We start from the raw sequence: 24558 nt of genomic DNA, 5'->3' as shown, positions 1-24558 counted from the left end.
GGAGCTCACGATAAGTGTAAATGATGGGGATACGTACAGGGATGCCTGGTTCTCCAGAGGGACCTGCCTCTCCCATCTCTCCAGGACTGCCCTGCGGAGGGGAAAGCAAACACTCAGTTAGGGCATAACTTCAGAGAGTCATTTCTGTCCTACCTAGAGCAACAAACGGAGGAGGGAGTTAAAACCTGGATCAGGAAATAAAAACAGCTTTAAACTTTTAGAGTTTTAAGACCAAGACGACAAAACTCTCAACAACAGACATCTAAAGAGCAGGGGAGCTGTACGTCCTGTCCTGGGAAGGCTGCCAGCCCCAAGGCAGTGCCACCATATCCCATCTCAGACTGAAGCGGACCAGCGAGACACGGATGCTCTTTTGCAGGCACGCTCAGGACACCCCATTTCATTCATTGCTGCATCGCCTTTATGCAAGGAGAAACACCTTCCTGCAGCGTGCTCTTGTGCATGAGGATTAGCAAGAATAATGATGCAAGTGCAGAGGGGGAAATTCAGAAAGGAAGGGGAGGGACAGAGAAAAAGGAAAAAAAGACGCTTTCCCGGACAGCTTTGTGCTGGACTGGTTTGGGCTGAGATTTTCTTTTATCTCACAGGTAGGTGCCAATCTACAGCTCCGTGGAAGCTTTTCTCCTGAGGTGGGGGGGAAAGTCTCCAAAAGGCAAGATGAGATAATCCTGCTCCTGCTTGCAGATGCTCAGCCTTTTGATTCCCAAAGATGAAGCCTGCTCTTGGGACTTTGACAACAGGGTGAATGCTTCCTTCTGAGGTTTACTAAACCACTGACGACTCTCCTGTGTATCTGCTATGTCTTCACTGAACCGGGTGCAAGAGCTGTCTCAGCAAGAGCAGGGCCATCTCAGCCGTTATACCTAACGCCTGCTCCTCACTGCCAGGGGAGCTCAGCCCTGGCAGGAACGCTGACGCCATCACTGCGGGGTAATTCCTCCCAGGGTCTACTTGTGGGCACCAGTCCCCAAAAGCAGAAAAGCCTTGCCGTGACAAGTTTAGTAGCTTCCGCACCAGAACCCACCATTAGAGAGATTCACTTACTGGTTCACCCTTTGAGCCTTTAATACCTGCTCTTCCAGGCAGTCCCTGAAAAAAAAAAAAAAAAAATTAAAGCAATATCAGAAATGGCGTTATTAAATTTGTTATTCTGGTCTGATTTGATATACAAGGAGCAATGTTGAAGCAAGGGAGGATTTACGTTTCTGCAGCTTTCACCATGAAAATTACGGCTTCAATTTCCCCCTTGTTCACTGCACTAGCAGCTCTACGTACACTAATCCTTGACAATTAGAGCAAAGAGAAGGAATATACAAATAGAGCAGCAACAGCAATATTTTGCACAGCAGAAACCTCTCTCTAGGGGTGTTCAAAATATTCTGTAAGACAGGAAGAAAGGAATACTTTACCTCTATTTAAATAGTTGGAAGACTGGAGAGATGAAACACTTTGCCAATGAACGCTAGTAAGCCAGGGACAGAACTCAGGCTGTTGTTATTACGGTCATTTGTATCCCAGATCTTACCTCCCTGCATAAGGGATGCATGTCACTGGGATGTGAAAGAGAAACTCCCTCTCAAATTTAAATTTTAAACAGAGCCAGAGAGGCCAAAAGCCAGGGTATTACTGTATTAGTATTTGGTGCTACTCCGGATGTTTTCCGTTCTGTGTTGTACACTGCTCCTCTGTTTGTATGGTGGGAAAAGCGCATCTCCTCTTGGCTTCAACGGGGCCCCTCGTGAGACACCGCACAAAATGAACCTCCCCTCTCCCCAGGAAGGATCTCTGTACGCAGGGCAAGCTGCCGTACTGCCCCGAAGGTGACGGCTCCTGCTGCCATACTCACAGGCAGTCCGTTTGGTCCCTTCTCTCCAGGAGCACCCATGCGAGCTGCATCACCCTGTGGATATCAAGAGGTTAGGAGGGACCCGCCGGTACTGGAAAACGGTCTGACACAGGTAGAGGACACATTCCCAAACAGGCATTTGTAATATTCTCCCTCCCCATACATGCAGGATGAAGAACCTGTTGTGTCTACAGGAGGTGAGCACCCACTGGACGCCGGGTGCCCAGAGCTCCCAGGGGTTTCCCTAGTCCCCTTGCAGCTCCTAGCCTTCCCTGGCAGCACACGGTCCATGTTCCTGCGGGATCACCGTTCAAAAACCAGGCAACTAGTACCTGACAGCACTTTGTCTACAGGCAATTGAAATAAACAGATGTCTCTGTCAACAGCTCTGAAAAGGCATCTCTGAAGGCCTAGAGTCAGCCAACGGGAAACACTAAGTATAAGGACGCAGTTGAGTTTAGATCCTATGTGCATAGCCCATATGTGCATCTTCTTTCTTTAGGGAATTTCCTTGGGATTAATTAATAGAAGCCACTTCACTCTTCTTCACTAGTTATGCTACTGGAAAACTTTTTAGAAGCAAAAATTTTCCAGCCATGCTCTTGACAAGCATCAGTAGCTTTGCAAAACACAAGGGACAGTAACAGAAATCTTCCCTGCAGCGTTTAAGTAGGACTTTACAAACCTTCTCACCATCGAGTCCAGGAGCTCCATCCCGTCCATCCTTGCCAGGCATGCCCTGCAACCACGCACAACGCAGGTTAAGGCTGAGGCAGATACTGTGGTTTGCAAAATACATTCACAAAGAACCTTTTGGTAATGGGTCCAACTCCAGTTGTACTGGGAGACAGGGAGATTCTTCATCAACAGCAGTACAACTGGGTTTGGTCCAACCAGGATTACACTGAAGGTTACACAGACCCACAGAGCAGAAGCTGGATGGCAAATACTGTAAGATGCAAGTTTTCTCCAATCGTGTTTTATGTCATCATCTGCAAGCAAGACAACAGTGAGACTTGCATCCTACTTAATTGACTTACAGGTTCTCCTATGAGTCCCCGAGCCCCTGGGTTTCCTTTTGGTCCAGGTCTACCCTAGAAATCAACAGTAAAACCTGCGTTATCCAGGACACAACCCTTAAGAACAATCAGTCAATAAAGATAATACTCAAACTCTGTAGGGACATTTCATTCAGTTTGTGCTGGCTCCTCTCCTGTTCATGTAGGTACGGCGGTTCTTTAAGGACACACCAGAAAACTGGCCCAATGCTGGCTGCAGCACCTGGGAAAATTCTTGATCGTTTCAAGGGATGGAGGTGTAAGATCCGATCCCTGTGCTCGAGGCTGTAAGCAGCACTTAGGCACCTTATTACTTGGGCACCTTTAATAAGACTTAAACATCTCATTTTTGAGAGGAATCCCTTTCACCTCCCTTTCAAATAAAGCAAGGGGAGGACAAACCATAATAAACGTGTGAAACAGACTCCTTTGCATGTTGTGTCCAAAATTTGAGCAGACGGGTGTTTTACTGCACTTACAGTATCGCCTTTGGGCCCCCTGAATCCTTGAGGTCCTTTGTTTCCTTGGTCTCCCTATGACAGAAGAAGAAAAGCCATTAAACATCTTCATCACACAGTGACAAAGACTAATGTTTCGAGGGTGTAAATGATGAAGGTTTTTTGGTGCTGTTTGCTGGCATTAGCCGAGGCGTGAGCGTATACGTTCCCCTAGGAGCTCAGCTGTACTTTCTCAGTTACGCTCTGTAATTCCTGACACACAGATGAATTGCAGCAGGGACTTTGCCAACAAATCTTTCGGGGCAGAGACCGTCTTCCCCTTCATTTAATGAAGCATTTTCTTTAACCAGAAACAGAGTGGAAGAAAAACTTCAATATTTACTGTCTAGATCCTGCTCGGCGTAATTAAACATTTGGTGGACAGTAGGCACCTCATTTCATTTTAGTTTGGATGAGTTTCTTCTATAATTGCAAAGACTAGGGAGGGGTCCCCAGAGGGTGGTACTGCCTCAGGGTCAACGCAGACTGTGGTGTGTTGGCTGGTGGAGGCAGGTGAAGGTGCCTGCTATAAAGCGGATGCCATATTATCCACATTAAGGAGAGACTGGGTGGCAGGCCAGTGGAAAATGCTCTTAGAGAGGCCATAACGCTGCAGATGCAGCTCAGGTCTCATCCTTGGGCACAGTAAGGAGGGTACGGGAGCCTGCCCACAGGTAAGCGTGCAGGCTCAGTGTTCTACACTTCACCCCAGAGCTCTGCAAAAGGATGAGGACTGCACCTTTAATACACAACTATTTCTGCTTGTAGCAAAAGTCCTCGCAAGCTGTGGGCGCTTGGGAACAGACCAGGCTCAAAGGATGTAAGCTCAGGATCGCGCTTACTGATTCTTCCTCAAAACTCTCCTTCCCAAAAAAACCACAGATGCCTTTCTCAAGCGCTCGCCCACAGCGGCTGATGCTCAGGGAAGAGCAGTGAAGAACAGAGAGCAACGGAGATGTGGTGAACTTATTCTGGCATGGGGCACGACTGAGGGAAAGACATCATGAGATCTGGGTCAGGTGAAATAACATTGCTCTAACTGGCGGGAAAAAGGCAAAGGGAATAATCTGATGGAGATGGTCAGCACACTCCTGTTCACTGGCAGCAAAGAGTTTAGTGCAGGAGGAATAAACTTTAGGCTTCGGTTGTGGAAGGCAGGGCCATAGAGATGCTGAGAAGTAGACACATACAGCTTTCCCTGGAGGTCCTGGGATTCCAGGTGGCCCTCTGAAACCAATGTCACCCTGCAAAGAACAATACATCATTGTAACGCTGTGGTTGGCAGAGGGTGAAGTAACAGTATCCCTACCTTATACCGCAATCTAAGAAAACACAAAAGCCCTGGAAAGACACCCCGTATTTCTTGCTAGTTTGCAATACAGTCTTGCAAAAGATCCTCCTCTGAACAAGCAGGTTTTTACTCTGGATCTCCCCACCATTATCTCTGTAATGCACTGATATCATTCATGGCCTTGCTATCTTGATAACACGCTTGTTCCTAAATAAATGTATGACTTTATCAAATTCAAAACCATTCAGCCTCTAGGCTGATGGTCAAGGGACCTTGGCAAAAGTCCAAAGCTACGATGAGCTAGAGATTGACCCTGTTCTCTCTGAAGAGACTTTTCACATCCTGAAAATCTTTGTCCGCTAGCGATTCTTTGGCTTTTTCTCGTAAAGAGACAGAACAGAAAGTGAAACGCTCATGAAACGTTTCTCAGTTTTTTGCGAGATTCTTTAGCATTGTCAGTCTTGCAGGGACAGCACTTTGTCCTCCTGGTCTGAATGCTTAAATCAGGCTGGGCCTGATCCTGCCAATCCCTCCGGTATGTAAGACTCCTCCCGCCTTTGGAAGGTTGTTCTGCTGGGAGCGGGGGCCGGTGCAGGAAAGAGCCTGCACTTTATATCTTTACAGCTTCCCCAGTGGTCTTCAGTAAGGACAAATGCCACCTGGACCTCGCACGAGACAAACTGGTGGTGGTGGTGGCGGGGGGGGTGGAAATCAGAAGAAGGTTTTTCTTACTCTGTCGCCAGCCGGACCCATTGGACCAGGGAGGCCTCTTAGTCCCCTTGGGCCCTAATTAAGAAAACAAATCAGTTAAAATCCAATCACTGTTAAACATAAAATGGCAGAACAGCATGAGGTAGCAACTCATCCACACAGAAAACATTAAGAAACAGTGAAGAGTGGCAAAAAGCTCAGCCTTCTGATGCACAAACAAGACATTTCCCCCTTCGGTGACAACCTCCGAGCAAGTGACACTGTGGAGACACGCCGTGCAGACACATGTTCAGAGTGCCTGCTCGCTCCAGCCCACCTGCCAGGCTGTCACGCCAGCCCAGAGCTCGGCCTCAGATCCACCCAAAAGGTGTCCAGGGCTCTACTGGAGTACCAGCAAGACAGTGGCTCTCGCTTGGATGTCTCATCCCAGGTGAGGTGCCAAGAGCAGGACCTGAACTAAAGCTCAGTGAAACCAGCACGATTTGTTTTTTCACCAGCATCAACTTTCACATCTGTTATTACGCAGAGGCAAGAGCTGCTTGTGTAACGCAAGATGACTGATGGCACCGTTGAGTTTCACAGTAAAAAGGCCGTGGGAACCGGTCTGAAGAGTAGGTGTTACCTGCAGGCCAACGCTGCCAGGAATGCCTGGAGGACCGGGAGGGCCAGGGTTACCCTGGGAGAGAAAAATTAATTAGACAAGAGGCAAGACAGCATGAGCCTGCCAACACAAAGCCAGGGACCTTCCCATCTTATTTCTCCTTGAGCCCCCTCCCACCCAGATTTCTGCTTCAGAATTTGCTTCTACGTTATAGGCAATTTCTTCTACGTGCAAAAACACTTGATCAGTCAGGAATTTACCTGAGTGATTAATGCAAGGCTTTTTCCTGAGCTGACATCCCTGCATATGAAACAAGAGGTGTTAACTTATCAAACTGATCTTAACATTATGATTATTGGGAAGATGAATTTTCTTGAAGTATTAGCACATGGTCATACATGCAGAGCAATGGAAGCCAATGCACTTCAGTCACAGTAACTTCTCCTTGTTGTTCAGATAATTGCCTCATTTCTCCCTGTCTTCTTGAAGAAATCATTTGTTATGGTGCTTTTAAAGAGAAAAATCCTCCCCCGCCCCCTTTAAATTGAAGTTTACCTTCTCTCCTTCTTTTCCTATTTCGCCAGGTTCTCCTTTGTGACCAGTGTGCCCCTAGAAATAAAAGCTCCAATTATTCACATTACAGCACAGTCTGGTTTCAAAATTTAAACTTTGTGAGATAGCCGTAAGACCTAAACCCACACAACACAAAAGACTTACTGGGAAAATAATCTACACGTGCTGTAACTGTGTGAACGGCGGTCAGTGCTGGGCTTAGTTAGCCACACACCATTCCTGTGTTCGGTATCATTGTGTCAGAATTGATCTAGCTTCAGGAAACACCCAGATTTGGTTTTCACGAGTGACTTGCAGCGAGACTAGGCTACAGGTCTGCGGCCGCAATTCTCAATTACAGGTCAGGGACCAGAACTCAGTTCCCATCACTTTTGAAAATGGGGCCGAGACACTTCTGGAAACCCCATTCTGCATCTTTGACCTCCCTTTTCGTTTAAGTCATCTTTCATGTCTGCATCATCAAGCTTGCAAAGAAATCCATGTCCCACTGAAATCTTTTACATAAACTCAGATTCAGTTTGCTTCTTGGCTCCCTTCCTATTATTGTGGGAGAGACCCAGACTAATTTCAGCCATGGCAGATGTTATTCCTCACCATGCAAAAGGTCCTGTGCACCATTTGCATCATAATTGGAGACCTTCACAGGTTTTTCCATTTCATAAGCTATGAATTTTGAATAGTTATACACTAAACATTGTGTATTTCTAACGGTATTTATGACTCAGCTCAGAGACCAGACAGACCTGCAAAAGGTCAGTTCATGAGGAATTGAGAGCATTTCCCAGGAGATGTTCCACCCATTGCCAACTTCTGCTAAATCCTGCAATAAACACTGGAGTAACTTATTACTTCAGCTCACTGCTGGAGTGTAAGCTACTGCACAGAATTCATGTGAATCATAGAGGGGACAGAGAAGGAGACGTTTAACTGCTGAGTGAGGTTTCCTGAGGGTTGCAACCTAGAATTTACGTATCAGAATCAAACAACATAAACAGAAAGCTGCCTGGTGCTACACTGGGTATAAAATGACAATTAAATTGTATTTAATCATGTAAGTGATGTCTTGCTACAGTAAAACGTGTACCCCTGTGTTTAAAGGGTCTGTGAGCACAATTTAAGAACTGGTGAGATTTTTACAGCTCTCTGAAGTCTGAAAAGGCAGCACATCGTTCTTGAGGGAGCCCTGAACCGCTGCTCTCTGCTTGCTCCTGTTCATCAGCTGCGCCTCACAAGGCTTGCACGGTGTTTTAATCTTTGTGCTCACCCTATGCAAAGGGTTAAATTCCATTTGTAGGAATCAATGGCCATAGTTAAATCTTCCACCTAACAAAGGTTGCAGTCCTGCAAGGGATGGAGCCACAAAGCAACGCGCCCATAAGCGTAGGCAGGTACTTGAAGGATGTAAAGCCTCTTGCTGAAGGCTGAGTGCTCACACTTTGCAGGACTGAGTTCAGTGGCAGAGCACCTATTGCTACAAATGGGGGAACAGCATGCAAAGACGGCAGGATCAGGCCCTTCATCCTCCTCTTGTCTCATATTTGGCTGCTTTAGGGGTTTTCTGTTTCGACAGCATAAACCCAGGCAAATGCCGGGCTGGTCTGGAGAGGTGTGGAGCCTGCAGGAGCCGCGTACTGTATATAAAACAGCTTAATCCCAGGGGTTCATAGTGGCGTTTATTTTGGGAGACAGCCCCTTGTATCTGCAGGTGGTTATGTTTCTTACCTTGAACCCTGGCATTCCTGGGGGACCTGGAGGACCCGGTGGGCACAGAGCTGGGCACTGCAAGGAACAGAAACACTCTTTGGTTTATCAAGTACACACAGCGCATCCAGGGAAGCTGGTTTCGTTACTAGGGAGAGGTGAAAAGGTCATGTGGGTTTTGGCTCTAAATCCACTAAATCTAGTTCGTTCATAGCATCACGTATTCACTGGCATCTCCCTATGGCAGAGGGTCCTAAGCAGGCCCTCAGGCCCCCAGTAACCCACAAAATAATGATTTATGAATGGTCTGCTTCACTTCGAGCATGGACTGTGAGAAATTCTGAAGGCTGACAGTGGTCCACAGTCCAAAGTGCTGGGAACCACAGCTCCCCAGTGAAGCTGGATGGGTATCTTGTAAATCATGAGGAACATATTTAAATCTATGCATTCATTGACCCCTATTGATTTCCATCAGACAACTCACCTAACTGAAACAAGGACAAGCATTAGAGCTTATCAGAAGGGGACCTATAAAAAATTAACCCAAATACCAATAAGCTGGTATCTGCAGATGTCTAGGGGTGGGTGAGCCCCTGGTGGGAATTCTAGTTTGACGGGGAACAAATCAGAACATGCATGGAAATTTAACGGGGACTTAAAAGGCCATACTCTAAAAACTGTAAATAGGGAATGAGATTTTCTTCTGCAGCTTTTCTTTCATTTGTTTGTTTTTTCTTCTAATAAAACCTCAGGCAACACCTCTGTAGCAGAAATCTAATTTTCTAGTATATTCCACAGGGTAACTTAAACTTGCAGAAATAGTATCATTTTCTATTAACTTCCACGTGACTTGCCATAAGGCAATCTAAACTGACTCTGAGCTTTTTTGGGGCACGCCAATTAGAAAACCAAAGATGCTGTCACAACAACAGCTGCGAAATCTGGAAATGTCACTTCCATCGTTCACGGACTTAACACTCCTTTCATTCCCTTGAAAGAAAGGAATCAAGACTTTCTCATAAGGAAGTCTAAACAAAGCATATGCCCATAGGAACCCAGTGCCACCATCCATGGAAATAAACAGTGCAACATGCACGACCTTTTCTCTTGCAAAGCAGGACTGGAAACAGATGCATGAAAAGCTGTTGTCATTTACCAAATGCTAAAGTTGTTTTGCAAATGAAGAACGTATGCAAAACCTGCATTTTGGAAAGCAAACTGGAAAGCAAAGGTCAAGGAAAAAATCAGCACTAGCATATCTACCTCCTTGAAAGAACATCTCAGTCTTGTCAATATGTATGCAACACGCATTCTGCGATAAGGCGGTTTAGACCCATGTCTGCAGGCCTGAACAGTGCATGTTAAATGGCCTGACAGTCACCCGAGTATGCCAACAAAAAGTCACATCAAGGATTAAACCAAAACATATTTTCATGCTACATAAAGAAAAACCTACCTGAAGGTCCCCACCGCCATCGGGAAGGGTGCCTGGAAGACCCTGCAATTCATGAAATGTGGTCTTTTAAATACATCAAGACAAACACCAGGAGGAAATACAATTTCTAGGCAATGCACTTTACAGACCCAGCTCAGTTGGATCAGCACAGGGCAGATACCCAGCCCCACAGCGTAAAATGCAGCCCCTGAACCCCGAGCGTTATGAGCAGCACCAGTCCTCCAAACAGACATGCCAGGGGTGTCGTCATCTTCTGGAGATGCACAGCTGAGCTTGGGGAAGAGCCTTGAGCCTTAGGTGATGAAGGCAGCAACTCGAGAAGAGCAGCTGTGCCTGGCCCTCCTTTGGGCCAGGGAAGTTCCTTGGGAAAGACCTCCCTATCCCTCCAACCCTCCAGAGATACCGCAGCAAACCCAAAACAGAGACTTGCTGGTTTCAAGCCCCCCTTGCTGGCCCTACAAGAACACATCATGATCCCAGCAACCACATAAACCTTGAGAGAACAGAAAGCCCACCCTGCGATCTGTCTATGCCGTAAAGCCTGGACGTCGTTGGGTTCCTCCACCCACACAGCACAGACAATAAACAGGAGATAATCAACGCACCAAAGTGCAGGCAGTGAAAAGTCACTGCTCTCCTTGGGGCACAGTGTTTACGGCCTGCTGAAACTTAGCCCGGAAAGGGAGCGCTCAAGGCAATGGCAGCAAATAAAACGCGCACGTTCTGGCAGCAAGAAGAAAATTCTGGACTCCCCATGGGAATTTTCTCACATTTATTTGCAAGTCTCAACTTACGGGAGGTCCGGGTGGTCCAGGAGGCCCTGGGAATCCTGGCAGACCAAAAGGTCCCTAAAAAGAGTGAAAAATAATAAGAATTCCCCTTCCTAACCATTTAAATGAAAACGTGAAAGGAGAGGAAGGGTGGCTACCAAATACCATTGCATATTTGTGAATGCGGAGCAAGATATCTCTAATGGGACTAAATTGCACCTTTCTTTCTGCAGAGGCTTCTACGACTGCAAAGCGCAAACCAGATGCATACGCAAGCATAGGGATTAGGACAGAAGAACATATCTCTGCACCTACATCCCTGCTTCCACTGGCTCTGTACCTCACCAGTGGAGCTGTGGGCATCCAAAAATGATGGTATGCTTCTGCAGAACGGGCTCCCTCAGATCAGACCCATTCTGTGCAGTAGCTTCTTTTGAGGATGCTGAAAGTACACGCCAGCTGGTAACTGACCTCTGTTCTTGTGACACTGGCTGCTCTTTTGTCCTTACTCATAGTTGGTAAAGGAAGATACAGCTGCAAGCAGTTGCACACCTTTGGCATTGCACTGGTTGACTGGGGTGACCCTACACAAGCTGATAGAAGGAACAGGATTGCCTGTCGGCATTTGTAGAGCTTGCAGTGTCTTGCGCGTCACGCTTCCAGAATGGGGTAAGAGACCAGAAATGAACCTCATGCTTCTGTGGTTGTGGCGTGCCCAGTAAATGAGGATCAAATGGTAGGAGAAACTCACAGGAGGACCCCGGAATCCATTTCCACCTGGGAGCCCACTGGGTCCTGGAGGCCCCTGTTGAACAGAGAGAAGATCCTTACACCCACGGCGACCTCGCATAGCTGCCAAAGCCCAGGGGCAAACAAACAGTCTGGCTGTACTCAGTTGTCTAACCCCCCCGAGGAGCTCAACGCTGCACCCACACAATCAGTTTACCGATGCACATCGTTCTTTTTGCTCCACCTTCCCGTGGAGCACGCTCTTGTCAGTGCTGCGTGTTGCCAACATCTGCCCCCATCTGACACGGGGCAGCTCTGCGATGCCCCAGGACCCCACCAAACAAAAGCTGCCCCAGAATTGGTCGCTTCCAGCGATTACAAGGCCGCTGTGCCTTGAATTTACATCAGTGCCAGCTTCCCTGGGGTTAGGGTAAGCATAAAAAACCCACAAGGCTGCCAACCTGCAGGACTCCACATCCCTCTGCCCGGCACAGGAGAGGGACCCAAGGCCTGGGGTGGGTTTGTAACACTCAGAGTATCCAATAAAGCTAGTATAATAATTTAAACCTCTTTTTCAAAAAAGAGCCTCATTACTTACTGGAGGTCCTGGTAGTCCTTTGCCCTGGAAACAACATTTAAAACAGTAAAAGTTCACTTAGAAACTGAACATACAGGAAGAAAAGCAAACCTCAGAAAATGCTGCTTAATGGTTTTTTTTATTTCTTTTAAGTTTCCTTAGCACTCCCCTGTCCCCAATTATTGTAATTTGCAATCAGAGCGGAGTTGGAGCCTTAATGAATCCTTTCATAACCTCTAATAATTTGTATTCCCTTTAGATCGCTGTTACCTATGAGACATCTCTAAGTAAAGCCACATACGGTGATATGACAGTGGGACGCAGACATTTATGAAGACAACATTCTAGTTTATCTACTTTTTCTTTTTTTCTTTTAATTTTTATTAGACATTATCTAATGTCTAACAATTTTAATAGCATTTGATATGCTAGTCTTTATCCCAAGCTGGCTTGCTTTTAACATCTCAGAGACTAAGAACAGGCCCTGTGTTACCAGAACAAGGTCATACATACATCTTTAAACACTTCAAACAATATTTTCACTCATTCAGGCTCTGATCCCTTTGTTTGGGATACAAGGCTTCCCATCTTCTCTTGGTGACGATTTTGGCACAATATTGCACACCGTCTTTACACATGCCGTTCTAGGAGTTACTTACAGCTGGTCCGGGTGGTCCAGCAGGTCCTAATGCACCCTACAGGAAAAAAACAGAGTGCAAATTAGCAGGGATAAAACAGAAACTCCCACATGGGCAGACACCAGTGCCTGCTCTCCTTGACACCAATCTTTGTTTGAAAACTCCAGCAGTGTCTCATAGTAACAGCACGCAGCTGGAGATGCTCAGCTGAATTCACAAATGTAAGGACAGAAACTTATGGATAACGACTCTGTCAATCGTGATTAATTACTGAAGAACATTTTAAGACAGTAGGGATGGATGTTCAGAACTGACCCCAGCAACTTTCTTCACCATTTGCTGGGCAAGAGAGACTAGAGACTAAAACATGAGCTGCTCCTAAAAGACTAAACAGACACTCTTGCAAGTCACAGCTGGCCTCAGATTAGTCTCCACGAATATCTAAATGTTCATAAATTGAATTTCATCCATTTGAAATATTCTCATTCATAACACATTCATATTGTAGATCCAATGACTAAATTCTCTGAAACTATTTACAAGATTTGGACTCGTTCTAGTGAATTTTATTAATTCATACATTTTCCCTTCAAGCAAAGACAAAGATTTGGCAGCTTCTGCCTCTTCACTAGCTTCCTTAGCAAAGCCCCAATCTCCTTTTCCCAATTTGCACTCTTAAGCTCGACTAGAGTTTGGTGATCTTATGTCTTAGACTAGAATTAAGTCATTCTTGAAGTTGTTACATTCCTGCTTAACTAAAGATAGTAAGACAGACAGACAGATCTTCTTAATCCCTTTGTTGCACTGCAAAGATGCCAACGTTGGCCAGTAGACTGTAAAATTAGTTATAGGCAGTAACTCTGACACAGAAAGTAAATGGGAATATAAAAATGAACAAAAAAACCCAATGTGGTGGGTTGACCTTGGCCAGCAGCTGTTGAGATATCTCTAAGAGATACTGGGTGTGCATTGCTGACTGATGCTCTCGGGTCTGAAAGCCTCCTCAGAAAACAGCTTTTGCTGTGATGGGGAAAGGAGAAGCAGAGGTAGGCAGCTGATGAGAGCAGACCGATCTTGTCACTCCTTTTAAAAAGCAAAAAAAAAAAAAAAAAGGAAAGGGAAAAAAAAAAAAAAAGAGGTGGTGGAGGTGCAGAAATGCCAGTGTAATTTGGGGTGAATAATAAATAAAATAATAGTTTGCTTAACAGCACCGAGGCAGCTGCCGCAGTGAGTTTCTCGAAGCTGTGCTGACACTCGGGAGCTGCAGGAGAGCCGCGTTGTTCTCCAGGCCCTGCCGCAGACAGCTCTTTGCCTGCATTTGTATTGTTCTCAGCTGATGTTGCTCTCTGATAAAGGCAGAACTTAAAATAGTGAGAAGGTGACAGACTTAAACACAGAACAAACCATGTTGTTATTGATGGACTGCGTTAAACTAGTGCCAGCAAAACCCTCATCTCCTTGCGCAGGGGACAAAGAGCGATTACAGCACGAGGCTTCCTCAGCCTCTCGCCAGCTGGATTGCTCAAACCTGTTTTCCAAACAGTCTCAAATCCCTGCACAGACACATCGAGAATGGTGTCCTGAGCTGGAATTAAATGGTATCTACCCCTAGGACCAGGGGAACAAGGCAGATGGGCAGACCTGGAAAACATCCAAACGCGCTGCTGCTTATTGTGATCCCAGGGACAACGCTAGCCCTTTCCTAATGTTCTGCGTACCAAATGAGATTAGAAATGTTTTCCCTTGTTAAGCTTAAGGAGAAAGATACAGAGGACCCGAGGCCTCATTAAGAGCAGTCTTGTGAGGAGAGGACTGTAATCCAATAAAAATCAACTCTGCTGCAAATGTCAGCTCATTCATTTCTCTTCCTGCAGGTTACTCTGCTTTTCTTCCAGTCACTTTTATCTTTAGGCTGAAGTCCTTACAACTACTGATGGTTGTAAGGGACAAGCTGGGATCTCCTCCTGCAAAGAAAACATTGAATTCCTGGCACCTACTGACTTACACCCTAATCCTGCCCCCACTGAAACCAGCTGCGTAGCCCCGTTCTGCTTTGGCCAACACGCCAAAAGGCTGGCAGAGTACCCGAAGTGCCAAGCGTTGGCACTTTACTCTCCTTAATTTTGGTATCTTTGAGGGTGTAAGGTGCAGCATGCAGCAGTGAACATTCCTGGTATGGTAAAAGATCATCAAGTCCCTGAGCAAGCTGATGTGACTCCATTAAGTTCAAAGGAGAGACTCTAATTTACACCTCGATTTTAATAACATTGCCTGACTCAACTCATTCTCCTGGTAACAATGTTCTTTCTCTTTTGATTAGAAAACAATCCCATCATAATTTTTCACTTTAAAGTAATATACTTTATGAATATACAACTATGGAGCATAGGAAATACTTGATTAGTATGACATTCATGAATAAATATGAATAATCATGTTTTCCTCATTGCTTATAGTGTAAAGCACCAAACTTCAAAATGGCCTTTGAAAACTTTCCAGTGAAGGACACCAGTATCTAGCACTGAGGTCAGAACCCAGCTCGTTCCTGGCTAAAAAGAAAGGATTTTTTTAATTGGAAAAACAAGTAGGCTTGATCTAATCAGTCTGTTAGCAGAACCATGATAAAGGCTAATGGATGCTGATAGCACCAGGAGATATTTAAGATAAAAACCATTTTGGTATGCTGCCTTCACAGTACTCTGTCCCTGGTCAGACATGAATCACTGTTGGACTGACAAAGTGTGGCATATAAAGAAAAAGAAATGTTTAGCAATAATGTATTACTAAAAACTGTCTTCCATGAGCCCACTTCCATATGCTAAACACCTTCGCTCTCAGACGCTCCAGTTCAGAAAAATATGCTTATTTAGAAGAAGTCATAGTGTTAAGCATGAATTCAATCCCACAACAGTAAGTAGACACCTGCTTGTTTCAGTGATTCCTAGGAGACTGAAATATGTTCTAAAAGTTGGGGAGAAGAAAGGAAGTCGGGATAACAATGCTGTCCTTTTAGAGTGCTAAAGCTTTTAGAGGTTTTCCTTTTCCAGGCTTTTATTAGACCAATTAGAACAATTTTTCAGATGGACCACTGACCTTGAAAAGCTCCCATAAATGACAACAGGTCCCAAGTTTGCCTCATGCTGACAGACTGAGTTACGAGACATGGGAAAGCACGTCAAATCAGAGCATGGAGTTACGGTAACTGTGTTTCTGTGCTTCTACTAAACAGCTGAAGAGGAAGTTCTTGTGCCCAGAAATTACCTGCTCCATTACCCTGCAAACTAGGAGCTTGCGTGCTAAAGTGGGCATGGGCAAATACTACCACCGAACATAAAACAGGGGCACAAAACCGCTCACAGTCTTCTGCGTGTGGTCCTGAACTTTTCTATTTTAAAAATCAGGGATCAGTTCCCAGAAGGTGCTGGACTCTTGCCACAGACTGTCTGAGAGTGGTCAAGATTTTGCAGCCCTTGATCTCTAGGGAGAAAGACGGGCACGAGGAAAAGCAAAGGAGATGGTTTTTAGTGCGGTGCCGGTGGACAGAGGCTTGGAGCTGCGACCAAGATGCTTGGGTTCTGCCACTCAACCTTCCCAGTGGCAAAGCAAACTTTGCCTTGCACACGGGAAAGGAAGAAGAGCGTATCAAAGAGACATGGCTCTATCCCTCATCCCTTTAACTAAATGAGACAACTCTCAGTTTTGAGCTTGGGGTAGCTCCTTGGGGCAACAAATGGATTATTGAGATATAGTGAACATGTTAGAAAAGTCCACCTTTTTTAACCTCTGCACGCTGTGATGTGTGTTCAGCCCATCACTGCAGCCCCGAGTTCAAGAGACCAGTAAACCAGCTGTGGATAAAAGCCTTATCTTCCCACGCTGGGAGACAGGAAAATAGCCACGCTGGATAAAAATCTGTGCTGAATGGCTCACAGATGTTTAGTTCTTAATGTCACAAGGAGGCCTAAGTGCCTTTGTGGCCCCATTGTAGATGATCTGAAGGACATCTGTAACATCTCAGGCAGTCATTTCTCTATCCCTGTGGTGCCCCTTAGCAGAGCTGTAATAGGCAGGAAGCAAGAAAAAACTCTTATTTCTTGCTACGCTGGCTGGGGAAGTCTATGCCAAAGCAACTAATAATGTCAGCCATATGGACAGCCCCAGAATTAACAGAAGGCAAAAGTTTAAACAGTTAATACACAGTAGCAGTAATTACAAACATAACAGAGCTGCGTACTCAGACTGCAAATAAAGGCCAGAATAGCTTCACTTTGATAAACTTTGTAATGAAGTCTATCGACCGCTTCAAGGAACTTTTTAGATACTTGAAATATCACCAGAGCTGTTCTGCGCTGGTACTCCCACCACTGAGGCTACCCAAGCCCATTCAAAGCCATGTGAAAGAAAACTTGATCTCATGCCCTGCCTAATGAAAAGCCATCTGGGGCTTCATTTCAAGGGCCCAAGTATTCTGCAAGGCTTTATGGATAAATAAGCCATCGTAATCAACACTCCAATGTCACCAATTTACAATGGAATGAGAAATCATCAATACAATCAGTGACAATGTTCATTTAAAGGGACTTAGGATCTAATGTGGTACTCACACGGTCTCCTGGAGGCCCATTTGGGCCAGGTGGGCCATCGGTTCCTGTTAAACCCTGTAAAAAACCCCAAAAGATAGATGTGTGAAAACAGAGAAATACAGTAATAAGAGCTATAGGAAGTCCCTGTCACTGTCACCAACACAAATCATCTGGATGCCGAACTCTTAGGAAAGCCTAACCATTTTATTTCTCTCTGTAATTAATCACAAAAGAAAGGACCAGAAGCAAATTATCAGTACTGTTCCCTGTGCGTTGTAAGTGTGGATGAACACCACCGAGTAGTCTTGTTACTGGTGTTTATTGAGTTGCAGCTTAGCTGTGGAAGCTGACTGAATGTTTCCTCTCGCCTGGTGCAGAAGAAAATGTGCTGGCTAAAACCTTGCCCACACTCAGCTACCATGGCACTAAGTCGGTAAGCTGGGAAAACGTGACTGCGTGCAGTCACTTGTCGAGAGCTGCAGGGCAAATCCCAGGCCAGTGACCAGCAAGCTTCAGCTAATAAGTGCGACTGGATTTCTGAATTGAGGCTCAATAGGTTTGCTCCAGAAATGTCAGCCAATGCCTGTATTTCTGCAGACTTGCCCAGTGCACCTCTGAAGAACTGCAATGTTTCATTGTAAGAGTGCCGTCCTATCAATTATGCATCTCAAAATTGTTCTCATACTCCTTAATTCAATCAAGAGATGCTTTCAGCTCTTAAAATTTCTCCTGATATGCAAGACATATATGTAGATCCAGGACCCACTTTGATTCTCCAGTAGACACAGAGGAAGTTGATGAGACACTTCAGGAAAACACCCATGCCTTCGTGAAATATTTAAAAGATCTAAGAGAAGATGACAAAACACTCACATCCACTCCAGGAAGGCCAGGCAATCCAGCTTCACCAGCTGCTCCAGGCTTCCCTGGTGCACCTTTTGGCCCCTAAATCAGATAAACAGGCAATTATTTTTAACATAATAACAAGAGAAACGTGGTGTGTGTTGATATGGGCTACAAGATGGTGGTTCATTTGTTGATATGTTAATCTTACACCATGCAACATGGAAGAATTCCTGCAGAGAGATGAAACTTGCCAGGAATCCATATCCAAATCCTAAATTCGTTTCAGTGCTTTGGCTCTGTTCCACGTACAGTCACACATAAGCTCTTCCTAGTAGAGGGGTACAAAGGGATGGGGTAAGTGGCCCAAAGCAAAGAGCTGTGCCACCCAGTACAATTTTGAGCACCCCTTGGCAGACTGAGGAGCTGAAGCAGACTCAGACCAATGTCAAAAATAACCATGCATACGTGGTTTGGTACCAGTTTTGTTATACTGGTGATGGGCGAGCTTTATTTCATGCATACCCTCTGCTAGCAATGAAGCAGGAGAACGTGTTTGTCCCCAGGACCAGTGCTGAGCATCTCCACTCCTGTGTACCCCTTACAGAAATTCTGCTGCAGATGAAGAGGAAAGTGAGCCAGTAAGGCTTAGCTCTTGCACTGCGTCCCTCTCAAAAGGATGAGCAAGTCAATGTCAACGAGAAAATACTTACTGGTGGACCTGGCAAACCAGGTGGGCCCGGCTCTCCCTAAATGAAAGAGAAAAGACATCAGTGTTAGTACTGAATCTCTTTCTGTTGACTTTTTGCAACACTGGTGTTCCCAACTGCCATAGCGCTCAGGTTTCCCTTCAAGATTTACCACGCTCAGTCTTATGAAGCTGATGCTCTAGATCCTGCTACCCCCTAAAGCAGGATGAACTTCCCCACATCCACAACAGCAGATTTGGTGAAAAGCACATCCTGAGCCTCCCAGAGAGAAGCAGTGCTTCTGAACAGTGCCCTGCACCTCCAACTTTTTCCAGATAGACTTAGAAATTATTTGCGCTTGGGCTTGTCTGCAAGCCGGCCAGAGAGGAAGCTGGATGGCTATCAAGGCTTTCAAACATCTTCCTGATGAAACAGAGGGATACAAGGATAAGCTCCAGGTATCCAGGACACAGTATGAAACTGTGGTACTACCAGGAGCTGGGTGCTATGAGAAAGTGAAGAAAGAACAAACTGTCTCCAATGATTGTCTTCATATGACTAAACTTTGACAGGAAAAGCAAATGAACAAAGCCCCCAACCGATTTCCACCTAATCCAATTGCACAATCTGGATTAAACCCAATTTTAATAAAATATTTCAAAAGCGCTCATTTCTTCCTGTCCTAATGGAAAGCAACTTTTAAGAACAGCATTAAAGGTGTTTGGGAGACAATATTTAAAAAGTCTCTGAATCACTCCTCCTAGCTCAGCCAGCTGTACCGTCATTCAGGAGCTTGCGTGGACCCCAGACAACAAGATATTTGTGTTTTATTGTTAGCCCACGCAAGAGGCAATCATTTGTGAATAGCAGGAGCTTGACTGGAGCTTGGTTTCCCATCTCATCCTGCAGAAAATCACTGTGTGTCCCAGTTCCAGATGTCTGGATGGTACCCTCCCCCTCCTGGCTTGAGGGTAAGTGCACTAAATATTGTGAGAGGCTCAGGTATTGTGGGCGAGCAGAGGGGAAGAGGCATGTTACTACTCTGGAAAAAGAAAATCTATATGGAAAAAGGGTGGTTATTAACAGAGCAAGGCTAGAAATAACACCATCCCCACCGTGGGCCTGATAATTAGGAGTCAGAAGGCAGTAAGCAAAAGTTGTGGAATTTATAGCATGTTTCTATATTTACTGTGTCGGCAACTGTGAAGTCTGTGGGCAAATCTCTCAAGACTGGCTGCCTTGATTCGCTCAGGCGAGGATTTATGTACTGCATTGGTGACCGATCGACGCACAGAGCAGAGAGTCATTGAACAGAGGGATCTTTATGCTCTGTCTTGCTGAAGCAACTCCTTTGCCCACAGATTTTCCATAAATAGTTATCATTATCATAGGTGGGGAAGGTCCCCTGCCAAGGAAATGAAAGGAGCAGTTCTTTTGCAATGAATGGTTTGAAAAGGCAGCTAGAAACGGCAGTAGAGGTGGTTTACTCCCTCCTCCATCACTTGAGATTGCCAGCCCCTTGCATTTTTTCTTGCCTGTGTGATGGCAATCCATACGGCAAGGTCACAGCAAAGGCTGTTTGGGATCATCTTAAACCTTGATCCTGCCATCGTGGACCCCTGCAGGACTCTGCAGGAGCACCAGAACTTCAGTCAGCTGAATTAAAAGCCTAATCAGTGTTTATACCCCTAATGCCACATCACTGGGAATTAGAGGCAAAGGCTGTCAGCAAAAGGAAATGCTCTCCTGGTGCTACGCAAGAGGGAAGGAAGTTTACTCTTTCTTAGCAAGTCAAGCCAGGAGACGGAAAGCAGGGGGAAAAAAAAAAAAAAGCTTGATTTTTGAGAAGTGACAATTGCTTATTAGCAATTTGGGGAATTACATCCCCAGAAATAATTCACAGGAACTTGTCGCTAATTCTTTCGATCATAACATGCTGTTTCTATTCTTGGGAGGGAGAGATTTTGCTTGTTACTGAGTATGAAACGTGAAGCGTGTTAAAGGCTATAATTACAAAATATTTCAGAGTGGCTTAATGTTGCAGCTCCCACTGAAAGGCAGGAACGAAAGCAGGAGCTTCTAGAAGTTGTGCTTATGGGGTTCATTCAAGGTTTGTTCGGAGACACCCTGAATAATTCAGCTGTATGTTATGCATCGCTCACTCCTTACGGCCGACAGTAAGGGACTGCTGAACACCTCGGCAGCACTCATCCAGCTCAAAGACCATTCAGCGACTCTTCCCACACAGCGTTCATCCAAAGCCAGCTGTGAAGACGACCCAGCTGGAGTGGCTTACAGAGTTCAGGAAACTTGCATAGATACGGTCCAGAAAAGTTCTGATTGTGCTTTAAAAAGAAGTCTCATCACTGAAGAAAAAAAAAAAAAATAGAATAATGGTTTCATTCTTCGCAGTGGTCGAATTGACACTACCACTCAGGCTCCACACGATCCTCTCCATGCAGCGCTATGAAAATGCAGGGCAGTGCTGGATTTTATACGCCATAATTTTTTGGAGGGTACTGCCAAAAAGACAGTAGCCCTTAAACTGGGAGGCTGTATGACCGTGCTCAACACTAGCCACAGCTCTGAACCTCTTCTCCTATGCAACTCCTTAAAGGATTAAATGTCCTGTTGAATAGCAGAAACCATCCCAGAGCCTGTCCCTGAGCAGCTGGACCATCTCACATGAGCAGGGCACCTGCCAACCTATATCCATAGGAGGGATGTAGACCAAGTCTGTTCAAATGGCAGACTATTCCTGCGTAGCCAAAACTCCAGCCTCAAGCTGGGACTGCAAGACTTAGCACCTTAAATACTTTACTCAGCTGTTCGATTTACTAGGACTAAGTTCTTCATATTAATTAGATGTTGCTATTTGGTCCTGTCCCACAGGGAGCCTTCCGAAGCGTTTAGCAGTGGATAAAAGGGCATAGGTTCACATGACCAACACCTCCCCGGGCTCCTGTTTCCAAGAGCCATCAGAAGTGATGCTGGTGCTGTTCCAGAATTAAGGTGTAAAACATCCCGTAGAAAGCAGGAACTGAGCGACACAATTACAGGGATTTGTTTCTTTCCGATTGCCTATACGCAGAAGTTGGTTACAACTTGAAGTCTGAAGGGCTTCATCCCTCCCAAATTCTTCTTTTTCGCTCTGTACAGAAACACAGCGACCCTTTCCTGAAGCCCGCTGGCCACACTGATGTCCTGCTGCAGTGACTCCCCAGGCTCGCTGCTGCAAACGTGAATGTATGTCCTTTGCCCTCTTCCAGGGTGTCCCCTTAAGCCTGTCATCACATCATGCAAAACAGCGGAGAGAAACCGTCAAGGTACCAGCTCTGAACTTTTCACGCTACAAAACCAGAGCGAGATTTTCAGTAAAAACAGTCTCCGTAAATCGAAAGGACACTTCAGAGGGACTAGCTGCAAATCAATGAGGTTCTCTCTTCAGACCAGCCTTGCTCACAGAGCCACTATGAAAGCTCACCGCTGCAGACAAAAGCTCCTTGTTCACCATATACCAGGGAACTCATACATCGTTTTTTACCTTCTTATCCAAAAGAAAAAGACCTGCATGGAATGAATAGATTTTTTCAAGGTTGCTTAAAGGCCCAATTCCAATAAACTTACTTCAGATGAGCTTTAAAAAACCCTGCCCTATTCCATAAGCAGCTGAGAGAGACGAGCGCTACTCAAACTGAATATCGAAGCGGGAATCCGACCTGTTGCATTTGATGTGGTCTTGTTGAAGGTCCATCTGATGCTCTTTTTATCCACTGCCAGCTACAGGACACAATTCAGTCCTTATCCAGCAGATGCACAGAAGCAAAATTTTTCATTTCTATGGAACCATCAATTAGAAGTAATAGGACAAGTTCTTCTCCTCCAGTAAGTCCTGTGGTACATAGTCTTCTACCTCTGCCAGAAGTGTACATATAAGGAACTGCCTGCTGAAATATAGGGTGCCCATTTCATTTGCCTTTTGTGCCACTAAATGCAACTCATGTCTGGCAACACACGAGCCAGATTCTGACCTCTCACACGCCAATGTAAGTTAGGGATAGCCATACCAACAATGTTGAAATAAAACCAATACAAGTAAGAGCAGTGTACAGCGCTGCATATTTGAGTTTCTTGGGGCCTCTCTAGAAACGTGGATGCTCTGAAGCATCGCGTAAACCTCTCTCTGAACTACAGAACGTGCAATGACTCTGACGCACATCGTACCCATGCACTCAACCGTATTATGTTCCCTCTCCTCCCTAGACACCAAAAGAGAAATATTCTGCTTTGCAGGCAGGGTCACAAATCCCTAGCTCTGTCCTGAACTCCCCTGAGACAGGGGATTGATCCTGCAAAGAACCTGAGGCCACTCAGCACCTCCACTCGCTGCTCTGACTCTTGCAGGAGGTGGTCTCTTGCGAGTAGGCTGGTTCTCCAGGTCCATCCACCTCTGAAGGATGGCCCAAAGGCTGGGGCTCTGGAGAACAAGAGCAGCTTCTCTGCTCAGTTGGCTCTGCCTCTGCTCCACCCTCGCCCTCCCTCGGCCGAGCCTGCCCTCTGCCGTACGGCACTCACATCTATGCCGTCCTTGCCAGATGGTCCAGGGGGTCCGCGTGGTCCAGGAGGGCCTTGTGGTCCTACTCGCTGAAAGGATTGGGGAAAAGAGAGAGAGGAGAGTTTATTTTTGCATCAGGAAAAAAACATACGGGCTAAATCAGAAAGCAACAGCCAAGTCCTACAGCTTAATCCTAAACCTGCACTAACCCTCTATCCCTCAGGGCCGCCTGCCATCCTGGGTGGATTCAGAGGAGCTCAGGACCGGTGCAAGGCTCTTTGGAAAACTCTTTTGACTGAGCACATCCTCAGGGCTCCCAGCTCCTTTAACTGGTGGCTTATGCTGGGAATGAAAGCTGGTCGCTGGCAGCAAATGGTTTGGTTGTATAGGAAACGGTTCTCACTGCCTACGGGCACATTTCATTTTGGGCAGAGGAGGAAATGCAAAGCCCACGGAAAATAAGTGCCAAGTGCTTGGCATTAAAAATTAATTTATAGTCCCAGTCTGATGGGGTGATGGAAGAGCCAGGCGGACACCGCTGAAGACAGGAGGAGAAAGGGAAAGTCTCCTCTCTGAGCAGGATGCCATTTGAAAATCTGGGATTTTGGAGAAGGTCTGAGGTGGGGGGAAGGAAAGAAAGGTCCAATAAACGACTTCTGTATGGAGAGGGCTCCAGAGAGCAACTTGCTGTAGCTTCAGTGAACAAAGGTTTCATTGTAGAAGCAGCTCTGCTTGCAACAGATGAGGGCAGCTCTGAATTCCCAAGCCAGACTGCAAAAATTCCTTACTAACACAATGAAAAACCTCACTGGGGAGTTACTTCCCCAGGCACTAACATTAACACCATACAGGGAAGTTTAATATAGCTTCATGTGTGAAGTGAACAAGGGTTAAATATGCTATTTTAAAATTTGAAAATTGAGGGAAAGAAGAAGAAATTCTGATTGAGATGAAGACCCAGATCAGGAGATCAGTCTCACTGGCAACCTATTACTTCATTGTAAAAGAAAACAGTTTCTCTTACATCAACAGGTCTCCCCTTTCCCAAGGCTTTATCTCTTGTAACTGCAGTCCTGAATGGGAAGACAATACTCTTACGGAAAGCATAAAGCAGCAGTTTCTACACAGGGTGATATGATCTAAAAGCCTACCTACGCAGGTACAAAACCACACGTGCTTGCTAGGCACTCCCTGTATAACAGCACAAGCAACACGCACATTTTTAAGAAACTTTAGACTCTAATAACCTGCCTATTGCCACATTTCATCCTGCAGGTATAACGTACGCAGATCACTATCTTTTTCCCTTACGGACTTCTTTCTTGAGCATAAGACATAAACGAGGCTTCTTACCTGAGCTGATGTTGTGGCTAATAGCTGACATAGGAAGAGAAGCCCAAGAGCGGAGAATCCGGCCAT

General features: G+C 45.7%; 1 protein-coding gene across 1 annotated transcript in view; it reads right to left on the bottom strand.

The window, feature by feature from the left end:
* COL9A3 (collagen type IX alpha 3 chain) overlaps positions 1 to 24558 on the bottom strand; it is a 40076-nt gene extending 15518 nt beyond the window's left edge. The window contains exons 1-21 of the mRNA XM_050907391.1: positions 24498 to 24558; positions 23160 to 23242; positions 18609 to 18644; positions 17926 to 17997; positions 17074 to 17127; positions 12491 to 12526; positions 11853 to 11876; positions 11277 to 11330; positions 10550 to 10603; positions 9756 to 9797; positions 8321 to 8377; positions 6581 to 6634; positions 6047 to 6100; positions 5446 to 5499; positions 4613 to 4666; positions 3405 to 3458; positions 2908 to 2961; positions 2553 to 2606; positions 1868 to 1921; positions 1066 to 1110; positions 38 to 91 (exon numbers count right to left, since the gene is read on the bottom strand). Of these exons, the coding sequence (XP_050763348.1) occupies positions 38 to 91; positions 1066 to 1110; positions 1868 to 1921; positions 2553 to 2606; positions 2908 to 2961; positions 3405 to 3458; positions 4613 to 4666; positions 5446 to 5499; positions 6047 to 6100; positions 6581 to 6634; positions 8321 to 8377; positions 9756 to 9797; positions 10550 to 10603; positions 11277 to 11330; positions 11853 to 11876; positions 12491 to 12526; positions 17074 to 17127; positions 17926 to 17997; positions 18609 to 18644; positions 23160 to 23242; positions 24498 to 24558 (1104 nt within the window). The remainder of the gene's footprint in view (positions 1 to 37; positions 92 to 1065; positions 1111 to 1867; positions 1922 to 2552; positions 2607 to 2907; positions 2962 to 3404; positions 3459 to 4612; positions 4667 to 5445; positions 5500 to 6046; positions 6101 to 6580; positions 6635 to 8320; positions 8378 to 9755; positions 9798 to 10549; positions 10604 to 11276; positions 11331 to 11852; positions 11877 to 12490; positions 12527 to 17073; positions 17128 to 17925; positions 17998 to 18608; positions 18645 to 23159; positions 23243 to 24497) is intronic.

This window comes from Gymnogyps californianus, chromosome 17, assembly GCF_018139145.2.
Source record: "Gymnogyps californianus isolate 813 chromosome 17, ASM1813914v2, whole genome shotgun sequence".
Classification (NCBI taxonomy): Eukaryota; Metazoa; Chordata; class Aves; order Accipitriformes; family Cathartidae; genus Gymnogyps; species Gymnogyps californianus.
The sequence above is the reverse complement of the archived record's forward strand: the minus strand, read 5'-3'. Positions and strand labels throughout refer to the sequence as shown.